Source organism: Phaethon lepturus, unplaced genomic scaffold, assembly GCF_000687285.1.
Source record: "Phaethon lepturus isolate BGI_N335 unplaced genomic scaffold, ASM68728v1 scaffold1164, whole genome shotgun sequence".
Lineage (NCBI taxonomy): Eukaryota > Metazoa > Chordata > Aves > Phaethontiformes > Phaethontidae > Phaethon > Phaethon lepturus.
In genome coordinates this window covers 49,406-61,710 of record NW_010532416.1, presented here as the reverse complement: position 1 = coordinate 61,710, position 12,305 = coordinate 49,406, and the positions used below count along the sequence as shown (strand labels likewise).

The 12,305-nt window shown below is 38.3% G+C and overlaps 1 protein-coding gene across 1 annotated transcript in view; it reads left to right on the top strand.

Moving 5' to 3' along the window:
* The first annotated feature begins 2,546 nt into the window (after nucleotides 1-2,546).
* The window catches only part of PHF3 (PHD finger protein 3), a 43,448-nt gene continuing 33,689 nt past the window's right edge, over nucleotides 2,547-12,305 (top strand). The window contains exon 1 of the mRNA XM_010284805.1: nucleotides 2,547-2,841. Coding sequence (XP_010283107.1) covers nucleotides 2,547-2,841 — 295 coding nt within the window. The remainder of the gene's footprint in view (nucleotides 2,842-12,305) is intronic.

The following is a 12,305-nucleotide window of genomic DNA, read 5'->3' as shown; positions in this document are numbered from 1 at the left end:
AAAATTTATACAGGACTTACACTTGATCATAGACTTGTGCTCCAGAAGTAAAGCTTTCAATAAAATTCCTTTTGAATTTTCTCTAATAGCTGGGTAGGTGACATTGAAAGTGGCTGTGGCCACTGCATGTGTAGTTGCATTGACAGTTATTTTGCAGTGCTTTTAGTGTTCTGAATGGCTGCATGGTAGTCTTGCAAGACTGTAGGTATGCTTTTTTCATCACATTGCTGAAGACAGGTTAATTCATGTCAGCAGCGATTTTTTTGTAGGAAGGGCTAGCATTCTCCTTCAGCTTTGCTGTTTAACGCTGCTTTTAATGGAGTGCTCAGCACTGCTGTGGTAGCAGCAATGTTTGAGTAACAATTACGTAAATCTTCCCCTCCTATCCACTCTTCTATACTTAACGTTGGGTACAAAAGATTTGTTAAGAGTAATTCATGGGTGTTCTGTTGCAGTGTCATTGGCACTTGCTAGTGTCGGGGTTGTTTTATCCGCTGTCTGCTACTCTTGTGCTCATGTGATGCTAATAGGAAAAAAACCCTGTGATTACAGGAAGGTGTTTTGAAGTACTGGATTGGGGCATTTATAATTATTTTCTTATTTTGATGCGCTACAGCTCTTATAGTTTATCCTGTATAGTATCATATTGTTGTAACTACATGGCATGATAAAAATAGATTATACAGTGCAACATAGCACTTCCTCCATTAGTTTGCTGCTTTATTACCAAATTTGGAAATTATTTTGACAACTTCAAACAGAATGTGGCCTGCTATAGGTGTTAGTTGGCATGGTGTATGTGTAGATGCACTGCATTGCTTGATAAAAATAGTCCATTTTTTGGTGTAGAGAGCTTTCAAATTATAACATACTTGTTGCTCTAAGACTGTTACCTACTTACTAAATGCACCTGATTTTGCCTGCCTTTCCTTCTTGTTGGCTGTTTGGTCAGTAGGTTGTTGTGTATTAGACTGTTTTGTCACGGTTAGTGTGTAGATACGGTAAAGATACCACACTCTGGAAAGGCATAGTGCCATAGCTGACCATTGTTTTCTTCTGAGCTGCCTTATGGGAGAAAGAAGAAAGACTGTCATGCTTTTAAAAACAAAGAAACAAAAAAACAGAACAGAATGAAACATTTTTCATGCTCATCTGTAGTTTTCATAACTTTGTGAAATGAAATAAATTGCATAAATAGGGTTGAAATTGTAGCAGAGCTTACATGTGTATGACTAGGATTTTCCCTGTTGATCGCTAAAACAGAAATGTCCTGTTAATGTGTGTAAGGGAGCATACTTACTATTCTAGTAAGCATGAGTAGTTACTGGATTTATTTAGTGGCAGGTAGCTGGAAAAGGGGTCTAGAAAGTAATTCAAGCACTACAAACTCTAAATCTCACTTTTCCTTTAATTAATTAATTCATTAAAAAAAACCCTAGTGTGTGGGAGGAGGATAATGAAGGAAGGAGCAGGAGAGAACGTATGTCCTTTTTCTGTTTCCAAAACGTTTACCATTTTGGTGTGTGCCAAAACTGTTCTCCCAAACTTTCCTGTATGCCAAATTAAGTCAGGCACTACTGTACTATTCCATATTCCTTGCCTCTGTAACTATATTATCATTATCTCTCTACTCTTAAGGGTATGCTTATGCTAAACTTCTGAAGAAACATTTTGCGGACTTTTTTTTGCATTCTGTTCTGTAGTTATGCATTCTTATCAGTTGAATCTCTGCTGCAATAGTTGCATTTCTGCTATATTCCAAAGAAGTGATCTAGAAAATAGGGAATCCTTTCTTGTAAAATGTAGGTGCCATCTTTGAATACAGTTCCTTAAGTTTTACCTAATCTTCTTCAAAATTAAAGTTTTGGCTCCTGGCCCTTTTCAAGCCAGCTCAGAATTCTCGCATACTTGATTGAGGTCAGATTTTCATATAAAGTTTCTGTAATTTTATTGAATGTAATGATAGGTGAAAAACAATAGAGAGAAGGCATTGCTGCTTAAAAATAGTTACTTGCTGTGAGGTACTTGGTAGCTACTTAGTAGCGGAAATATAGTCCTTCTCAATTTTGGGCCTAGTGTGGCAGGCTCCTGAGCTTGCTTTCAGCTCTATTGATGTGAATGGAAGCTGATCTAACTTTTTTACATTTAAAGGTGAAGAAAGGGTGTGCGCTCACAGTCCTGCTAACCAGGTTTGCTTGTTCTTGATTTCTCTCTCTTTCTGGTGTCCCACCCCCTTGGGTTGGTTAAGGTTTAAACAAATTCTAGAAAGCAGGTGTTTTAGTTACCCTGGTTATACACACTCTGTAGAAGTGGCAGTGCTCTGATGCTGGCAGTGGCGTTTTTATTAACTTAGCATGCTATTTCTTTTAAAAATAATTAGTTAGAGAATTGAGTTTTAGATATGCAGTGGGCCATACTAAGCCATACGCAGATTTTTTTTTTTTTAATTACAATTCTAAAATACCTTAAGCAATCTTTATAAAACACAACAGCCAAAACAATTTGCTGGTTTCTTAGGTGTTTTACAATTTGTAGCTTATTTTCTTATGGTATTTTTCTTGTCTTTCTATAGGGCTGAAAGACACACAGGAGTCTTCATGGATATAGTTGATACATTTAACCATTTAATTCCTACTGAACACTTAGATGATGCCCTATTTCTAGGATCCAACCTGGAGAATGAAGTCTGTGATGATTTTAGTACAAGTCAAAATGTCTTAGAGGATTCGCTGAAGAACATGCTCAGCGATAAGGATCCTATGCTAGGATCTGCAAGTGCCCAGTTCTGTTTGCCTGTTTTGGATAGCAATGATCCCAATTTCCAGATGCCTTGTTCAACAGGTAAATCTTATGATTTTTTAAGATTACAATTTAAAATACAGTTATACTCTAGTACCAACCCTTTTTTGGTAATGTAGAAATAATAATTTGGGATTTGTCTTCTTCCTGCCCTTTTTGTTGCACTGTTTACATGCCTGGCATGTAAACTATGTGCAGTTCTTTTTAACTATTGTTGCATAACAATAGAGGAAGGCTCCTAATCTGGATCAGAAGTAATTAAGGCTTTATTTTGAATATGTGTAAATTATTCCCAATGGAAGTCGTTATTTGTTTAGTGTAAGTACTGTGCCTGATCAGTGAAGTTGCTAGTTGTCTTCAACAAATGTAGTAATTCTCTATTAGCAGTAGGAGCATGAGTTGTACAAATTACTGCTCAGACCTCAGCGTTATTCTGTTAGTGCTAGGCCTAGTCTAGTACTGAGCTCATACTGGATTCTGGGTGTCTTGCTTTGGTTGGCTTCAAGCAAAACCCTGGAATGATAATACAATTCTTTTTTTACTGTTTGGAAACACCTGATTTGGAACCAATTTAGAGCAAAGTTTTAAACAGAAATAATCCTAGGAGTTGTGGAATAGTTTTGGAAGATAAAAAACCAAACAACCAAGGTGATTCAGTCCATAAATTTATTTATATTGATGAATAGTTGGAATAATTACACTGAGTTTGGTGTAAGAGACAAAAATTTACTCTATGCTTAATAGTTTATTGTATTGAACTGGAAGTTTAAAGAAAAAAAAATTAGGTTCATTACTGAAAAGTGTTGTAGATTACTGCAGATAACTTTGATTATATCAACATCTAATTTTTTTTGAGTAACTTTTATGAACTGTTTCTGAAAATCATGATAAATTCCTGATATATGTATTTTGTTTCTACTAACAGACTAAACTCTCACCTACACTAAGTGGAATTACAATATGCAACACTGTAAATCAAAGATGATATTGACTGAAGCAATGAAAAAGTGAACTATAAAGCCAAAACAAGATACTTGATCTTTTTATTACTTTAATAGAACGTTATTTGAGGCCATCCTTTAACGTTTTTGTTTATTCTTGCTGTAGTTTGTATCCTTACACATTTTTATACCCACCAAACAAAACTCTTAATGTGCGTAAGACTGTACAATGTACCCAACTAAAACAAATTCATTCTCTCTAAATTTTCTATTTCCTTCCAGTAAAACAGTGATGCAGATTCTTGTTTCACACTGCATCCTGTGCATCCTCTGGTAAACCTATACCGTATTTAAAATTTTTTAATTGACTCATAGGGTACAGCTGGATATTTTGGAAGTTACAGGCAGACTTTTGGGGGCTTTTTGGCACGTATTTCTCCTAAAAGTGATCAGTAGTGCAATAATTAATACTATTGATACTTAAATAATTGCAATTAATTCTTAAGGTCCATTAAAATTAGTGAGATAACTCATTTACTTGGGGGCTACTATTTCAGGCTGTCTGCAGACTAATGGAATCAAAACTGATTTGGTACATGCTGAGTTCATGAATTCAACATTTTGTTTTTAAATCTGAAAGCAAGAGCAGAGCCACATTTCAGTAAATAAATTAAAACATACACTTTGGAATTAATGTAGTAGGTATCCAAAAGGACACAAAATGTTCTTGCTGTTGCATGTTCTTTGTAGATCTTGATAAGAACTGTCCTTATTCTGAGATGGTAGGGCTGCTGTATGTATTTATAGTTTTTTAGTTGAGAATAGCGATTACCATTTTGAAGCAAAGTTTTTTTGCTTGTCTGTCTTCCTTGAGTATTCATATAGCTTGTGATTTATTTGATGTGTCTGAGACTGTTGGTGACATAACACAGCTTATGTAGTCTGCTGGTAAAAATGCAGTCGTGCAAGATGATAGTACCTTGGATAAGAATTTACCCCTACAAAAGTTGTTTTTTTCCAGGCATTATAGGTGAAAGCTACTTCAACATCAATTTGTCTAAAAAAAGAAAAAAGCCTAACTCTCCCCACAAAACTTGCCTTCATTACATCCTTAGAGCTACAACACCACTGATATGTCATACAGACTGTTTGCTGTATTCTGATCCTTCCAGTTCTTTTTGCCCGCCTCTGTGTAGGATCTCTCTATGAATTTATTCTGTACTGCATTAAGCAGTATGGTAACAAAATGGTTGATTATTGGCTCTTCTCTTAACCTTTCACTAGGGTTGGAAGTGTACCTAGAAAAAAAGTATTTTCAGTAGGGTTTTACTATGTTTAAGTACATTTGTTGTTCTTCATGCTAAGCAGGGCAAGACCTAGGAAATACTGAAATGGTAGTTGGTGGTGTTTCTTATACTCTTGATTTCATTGCTGAAGCAAAGAGTTAATTTTTTCCAGAGGCACAAATTATTTACCACAATTTATTTTAGACCTTCAAACAGTATTTTTCATAGCTCATGCCTAGGCCATGGGACAGTTTAAGAAAAGGAGCAGAATGCTCATGGAAACTAGTTCAGAGGATTAGCAAAGGACAGATTTATCATGCTTGCTGCTCCATGACTAACTTGAACATACTCTGTTCTGTCCAGGTTTTAAAGTGGTGAATATTTCATGCTCCAGCTTACTTGATTGCTGTGAGCAAGCTGAAGAGATAAAGGTAAAAATAGTTGGACTGAGGAGGTGATTTGGCTAAAATGGTATTAGGTCTTATAAATGAAATGGAGTGGCAGAAGGCATGGCTCACTAATACTGCTTTGAAAGCCTGGCTTGAGCAGAGTTGAAGACCATTTGTAAACCTATGCACAACAAAGAACAAGTTGCTTAGAGCCCCGTCCAGCCTGACCTTGAATGTTGCCAGGGATGGGCATCTACCACCTCTCTGGGCGACCTGTTCCAGTGTTTCACCACCCTCATTGTGTAAAAAATGTGTTCTTTATATCTAGTCTGAATCTACCCTCTTTTAGCTTAAAACCATTGCCCCTTGTCCTATCCCAACAGGCCCTGCTAAAAAGTCTGTCCCCATCTTTCTTATAAGCCCCGTTTAAGTACTGGAAGGCTGCAATAAGGTCTCCCTGGAGCCTTCTCTTTTCCAGGCTGAACAACCCCAACTCTCTCAGCCTGTCCTCAGAGGAGAGGTGTTCAACGCCTGTGATCATTTTTGTGGGCCTCTGAGCCATCTCCAACAGGTCCATGTCTTTCCTGTGCTGAGCATAGTCAGCAGTACTGGCATATGACAAATACCAAGGAACATGAGAATGGATGTCTGTTGCCCATCTATTGATAGGAAGAACTAATCAGTACCAGTAAAGAAGTCTCATGTTCGCATCTTGGCTTGAATCCAGTTTGTGCTGGATCTAAATGGTTTCTTCAGTTAGATGACATTGTTGGTCTTTGTCTACTCTATGAGTTTGGTATGTAATTGCCACTGAGTAGTAGAATGGGTTTGTTTAGTTTGTAGAATTAGCTTTGATTGAACAGTTACATGTTTGGAGAAGACAAGAAGATTCTTTGCAGGTGATGCCGGTTAATGGCTTTGAACAGAAGTAGAAGTAACTTTTAACAAGCTGGAAAAGGGTATGGGTCAAGTTAACAGATGTGATGCTGAAAACCTTTTGGTTTGTGTTTGTGAAGAGTGACTCCTAAGCTGTAAAGATGTAGTTGGGTTGCTGGTTTGTGGAGTTAGACTGGGCAGACTTCTGCTCTTACAGAAAGCTTCCTAACTGTGCTGTTATTTGAGTGAATCAAGGTACTACACTGCAGCTCATAGGAGCTTAGCAGTAATGAAGGCCATTTACTGTCTTGAAGTAGGTGTTAGCAGAAGGACCTGGTGTCAGTAGTGGAAACTGATATAACTGCTGTCTTTGCCTTTTAAAGGACAGAATTTGACAAAATGAGGCTTTTGAGAATTAAATGAAACCCGAGTTCTTGAAACAATTGGACGTGTCCCATATCGCGTTTTAGGGATGTCTGTGCTTCTGTTCATCAGTGTGGTCAGGTGGCTGTTGTAAGAACTGAATGACCAACACAGGAAGGTAGATTATGTAGAACAGCTCTTTGGCATCTTTAATGTTTGAGTGGTGTGGGTGGGTGTGGATGTGTGTTTTTTGGGTTGCTTCCCTCCCACTTCTGAGCAATTCCTTGATCAGACGTGGAAACCATGAAGTTTAGGATAGGACTTTTGAGAGCAACACACTTTTTCAACTTTGGATGGTATTCTAATGATAGATTTTCTGTTTTGTTCTGTTATTTCTTGCTGGAAGACATGCTGGAAGCTTACCTGCTAATTTTATAAGCTGGTGAGCATAGCAGGTCAGACTGGTTGCAGGTCATACTGGTCACATGCCAGTGAACTAAATAACCAGCATTCATACTAAATTGCTATTTCTTAGCTATCACAAATTCTGTAGCTTTTCAGGATGTCATTTACTGGGGCAGTTTGATTTATTGTACATGTAATAGAGGGACTGGAATTTGAATTGTGTATCATCTGGAGACATTTCTGGTTTTCATAATAAAATCAGACTTTTCACCAGTTTAGTTTCTGGCTATGTTTATGAAATCAGGTATTTATCATAAGTGATGAGGAAGACTGACCCTGTAAGAGTGTACAAAGACTGTTAAGGACGTCTTTTTAATTGCCCTTTTTTCCTGTCCATCTGGGTTGCTGCTAGGAAAGTGTTTCCCCCAAGTGCAGCCTGTTCTTTCTGGTTTTAGCCTGTGTTTTCATGAGTACTGTTGAAAGCAGCATTACCTCAGCTAAAATCATGATCAACTACTGAATCTTTGGAGCCAAACCAATTGTTCTGACTACAAATACTTCTTTTCTTTAGCTAGTGCCCTGTCTGGCTGTGTGTGGTGGGTTGACCCTGGCTGGACGTCAAGTGCCCACCAAAGCTGCTTTATTACTCCCCTCCTCAGCTGGACAGGGGAGAGAAAATGTAAGGAAAGGCTCCTGGGTCAAGATAGGGACAGGGAGAGATCACTCAGCAATTACTGTCATGGGCACAACAGACTCAACTTGGGGAAATTATTTTAGTTTGTTGCCAGTCAAAGTAGGATAATGAGAAGACCAAATCTTAAAACACTTTCTCCCTACCCCTCCCTTCCCCAGGTTCCCCTTTACTCCTGATTTTTTCTACGTCCTCCCCCTGGGTGGCAGGGGGATGGGGGGGACGGGGAATGGGGGTTGTGGTCAGTTCATCACGTGTTGTCTCTGCCGCTCCTCCCTCTTCATGAGGAGGACTACTCCTCACACTCTTGCCCTGCTCCAGTGTGGGGTCCCTCCCACAGGGGACAGTGCTGCACGAACTTCTCCAGCATGGGTCCTTCCCACATACTGCAATTCTTCACGAACTGCTCCAGCTTGGGTCCATTCCACAGGGTGCTGTCCTTCAGGAACAGACTGCTCCAGCCTGGGTCCCCCTTGGGGTCACAGGTCCTGCCAGCAATGCTCCAGCCTGGGTCCCCCTTGGGGTCACAGGTCCTGCCAGCAAACCTGGTCCAGCATGGGCTTCCCATGGGGTCACAGCCCCCTTTGGGCATCTGCCTGCTCCGGCATGCAGTCTTCCATGGGCTGCAGGTGGATATCTGCTCCAGTGTGGAGCTCCGTGGTCTGCAGGGGGACAGCCTGCCTCACCTCTTCATTACTGGCTGCAGTGGCATCTCTGCTCTGGTGTCTGGAGCACCTCCTCCTCTTCCTTCTTCACTGGCCTTGGTGTCTGCAGAGTTGTTGCTCTCACATATTCTTACTCCTCTCTTTGTCTGCAGTTGTGCAGGTTTTTTTTTTGCCCCTTGTTAACTCTGTTATCCCAGAGGTGCTACCACCATCGCTGCTGGGCTCAGCCTTGGCCAGCGGTGGGTCCGTCTTGGAGCTGGCTGGGGTTGTCTCCATTGGAAACAGGGGAAGCTTCTAGCAGCTTCTCACAGAAGCCACCCCTGTAGCCCCCCTGCTACCAAAACCTTGCCACACAAACCCAATACACTGTGTTAGCCATTTCAGGCTCTTTTCACTGATGCCAAGTATATGTGCATTTTTCATCCAAAATTTTATGATTTTGAATATAACCTTCAGATTGCAACCCAAAATTGGGTCTACAATTGTTATTCTGAGTTTTCTTACCTCTTTAGGCCTGCCTTCCTCCAAGCTGTCAATGTGAACAGTTGCACAGTGTCTTGTGACCAAGGTAGCAACTTTCCTGTATAAAATCTAGATTTATTATACTGAGAACCTGGAGAATGTTTGTTTTGCATGCTTTTCTGTTCTTAGGTAAAAAACTGAGTTTTCCCCATTTTAAGTCCTTATGACGACCTTAGTTATTCTTTTGGATCACTTTCATGGAGTTTCATGGATGGAGAGAGGTTGGCTCTGTAACAGGATATGCAAGGCAGTTTATGTATTTATGGATTACATAGCTCATCTAAAGGCTCTGTTCTTAACATAATTTGATTTAAAGTGCTTGGTTTGATGCTGTCTTTTCACTTTATTGAAATTTGTGCTTTACTACTCTTTATTTTCAAATTAACAGGTTCCTGTGGGTAAAGATCCATAAATCACTAGCCCTGTAATGTAGCTCTTATCTTTTTTTTAAAATGGGGATTCAGTCCTCTGGCAAGATTCAATTAGGATTAATAAACTTAAAACAGCTTGTTTTTCATATGTTACTATTCTAAAAACAGGAAAAATCCCTTTTACCATTTAAAAATTAATGGAGAATGGAGTAAATGCTTAGTCAGTATTTCACGTGATTCTTTTCTTGCACTGGGCAGTCAGTACAACATACTTGCAGGCAAATTTTCAGTTAAACGGGTTACAGGCTTCAGGAAAACTTTCGTAAAGCAGTTAGAATTTTGTGTTTTCTTATGTAAGTCATATCATCAGTGATGTCATTTCTCTTGAAATTTTTTTTTTTTTACAAAGAGCATTTTAAATTCTGTTTTTTGAACATATGCATTGCAAATGTCAGTAGGAAAAAGGTTTTCATATAAAATATAACATCTTCATTTAGAGTCTTGAAACAGTGATATTTTTTTCAATATCAGTATATATGTTTCATTGCTTTAGTAGAGTTTATTAGCTCTTCTTGAGGCTTACCTAGACATATCTTAGTTACTGCTTTGGGCTGTTACTCTTCTTTTCATTGAAGCATAATGTTAGAGTTTTATGTTATCGCCCGCATATCATCCAGTAGAAATTTTAAAACATTCAATCATTTCCATATAATTTGTTATGCTTCTAGAATTAAAATATGGAATCCGCTGTGGATTTGCTCAGTCCTGCTAGTAGCATGATTCAGATTGATGTAACATTTACAACAATGCAAAGCAGCAACAACAGTGGAGTTCTGTTCTGTGTGGGTAGCTAAGCTAACCGAAAGAAAACCAGGGCTAACATCTACAGAAAATAAATTTATTTCTGCACTTGAGATTTACCTTGACCAGTGTGTCTGTCTGATTTTAGCTGAAGATAATGGAGGGAAGACTTATGTTAATAAAAATAAAGACTTAAAAACATAAAAATCTTTGAACTTTATAAGGGTATTTTCTTCTCCTTTCCTTTTTTTCCCCCATCAAGTAGGGCTTGTTTTCCTCAATTTTACATTGCTGAAGAATTAAAAAGCTGTCATGCTTTTGTTTTAATGCATGGAAAATTTTACTTTAAATTTTCAAGTAAACTATTTTTAACATGTATAAAAATGAGTCAGTAATACAGCACAGTAGTTTGGAAATTTAAATACTTTACAAGTAATGAAGAGACTCAAAATACTAAGTTGAAGGCCAGTGGTGCCTCTTCCAGTATGAATATGTTGGATGTGACTCATGTTTTCCTTATTTGCAGCTTGTTCAATTGTACACTGGTGTACACCTTTTTCTAGTCAGACATGTTTTTTCTTTACTTTTTCCTTTCTTCTTTTATCCTTCTGTGTTAATTTCTGTATTTATTACTGAGATAATCTTTAGTTATTTGTTACTAAGATCATCTATATTTCTTTTTTCTTTTTGTTCTGTCTTGTTTTGCTTTTGTTGGTTTATTTCTCCCAATGCTGTTTCTCTGCCTTCACTTCTCTTTCATAATTTAATTTCCTAGTCTCCTCTATATCTGTTACTATTCTCTGTCACTTTTTCTCTTCCCAGCAGGGTCTGTGTCGAATGCTCCTCATCCAGGGGCCTCGTGGGGCTGTACTAGCCGAGTTATAGCTCAGGTGGTTTGAAATTAGCAAGATTCTGTGCTTCAAATTCCTCTAAAATTAAAGCTACAGCACAGAGTCTTGTAAGTATGAAAATACTTTAATTCTAATATTTCAAGCTGTCTGTCAATAGTAGATTGAATGTGTCCCCATTGTTATTAGTAAAGGAGGGTGTTTAAATTCAGTAACTTCACCAAGAACACTGTAAAACCTGAGGCTCTAGCCTTGAAATCTGCTCCAGAGCTGTTTTAGAAGTTTTCTGAGTAGTTTTTCTTTGTTATGTTGTCTTCAGTAGCTTAGTAGTTTAATTCTACACTGAAGAAACTTAAGAAGATCTGAAAGGAGTCTCCTTTGTCACAGTCTGTCCCGAATATCAGTTCCACTTTTTGTAGGAACATGTTAATGAGAGCGCTAATACCAGTCTGCAGAGCTGTTGGGATGACATAGTCTTTGAGAACACAAGAATGGGCGGCTGGAGTTAGAGTGAGGGTCCATCTCATTCCATTTTCCATCTTGGACAATGGCCGGTATTAGATATTTAGGGGAGGGTGAAGTCAAACGGGGCAGTGACAATGTCATCTTCTTGCCAGTGTGTCCTTTTTCCCAGTATGTAGCTTACAGCAAGTAAGTGATTAAGGAACATTTGGGTGCGTGAAGTAAGACCAGCATATTATCAGTCCTTTGCAGCTGGTGTGTGATATCTGTGTATATATGTACACGCGCGCAGGCATAAAGATGGCTTTGTGGATCAGAAAGTGAAAGCTACCATTAATTTCGGAAAACACACTTTTCCTGTAAATGAATATATACAATGCAGTAACGAAAAATTATGGTTAAAATAAGATGAGTAACAATAAATCGTCAGCTTAAGAAACTCCTAGCTGTCAACTCCTGGTGTCCATCTAATTACAGAGGTCCAGAGTGATGATTACCTGGTGCTGAGGTCAGCCTTCCTTAAAAGACTGTTTAAAACTTTTCTAATATTTGAACTTTTAAAATTAACAGGTTGTTTGGTTGGGCTTTTTTAATTCTTCATGACAGGTGTTTGTAAATAGAATTACAATTCAGGTCTTGGCAGACTTGATTATTCGTCACTGTTTGGCTTCAGCAGTGTTTTACGACTTCCAATTTCTGTTATTTTAAAAGTATGCTCATTATTATAGTGCCTTCACAAGAGCTTTTTTTTAAGTTGCAGTAACATCAGACTTGAAAAGGAGCAGGAATTGACAGATTTTCTGAGACAGTCTAAAAATTCTAACAATTTTTAATTTCTAACTTGCTTATTTTCAGTTCTAAGATAAATATATTAATTTAAATCAGT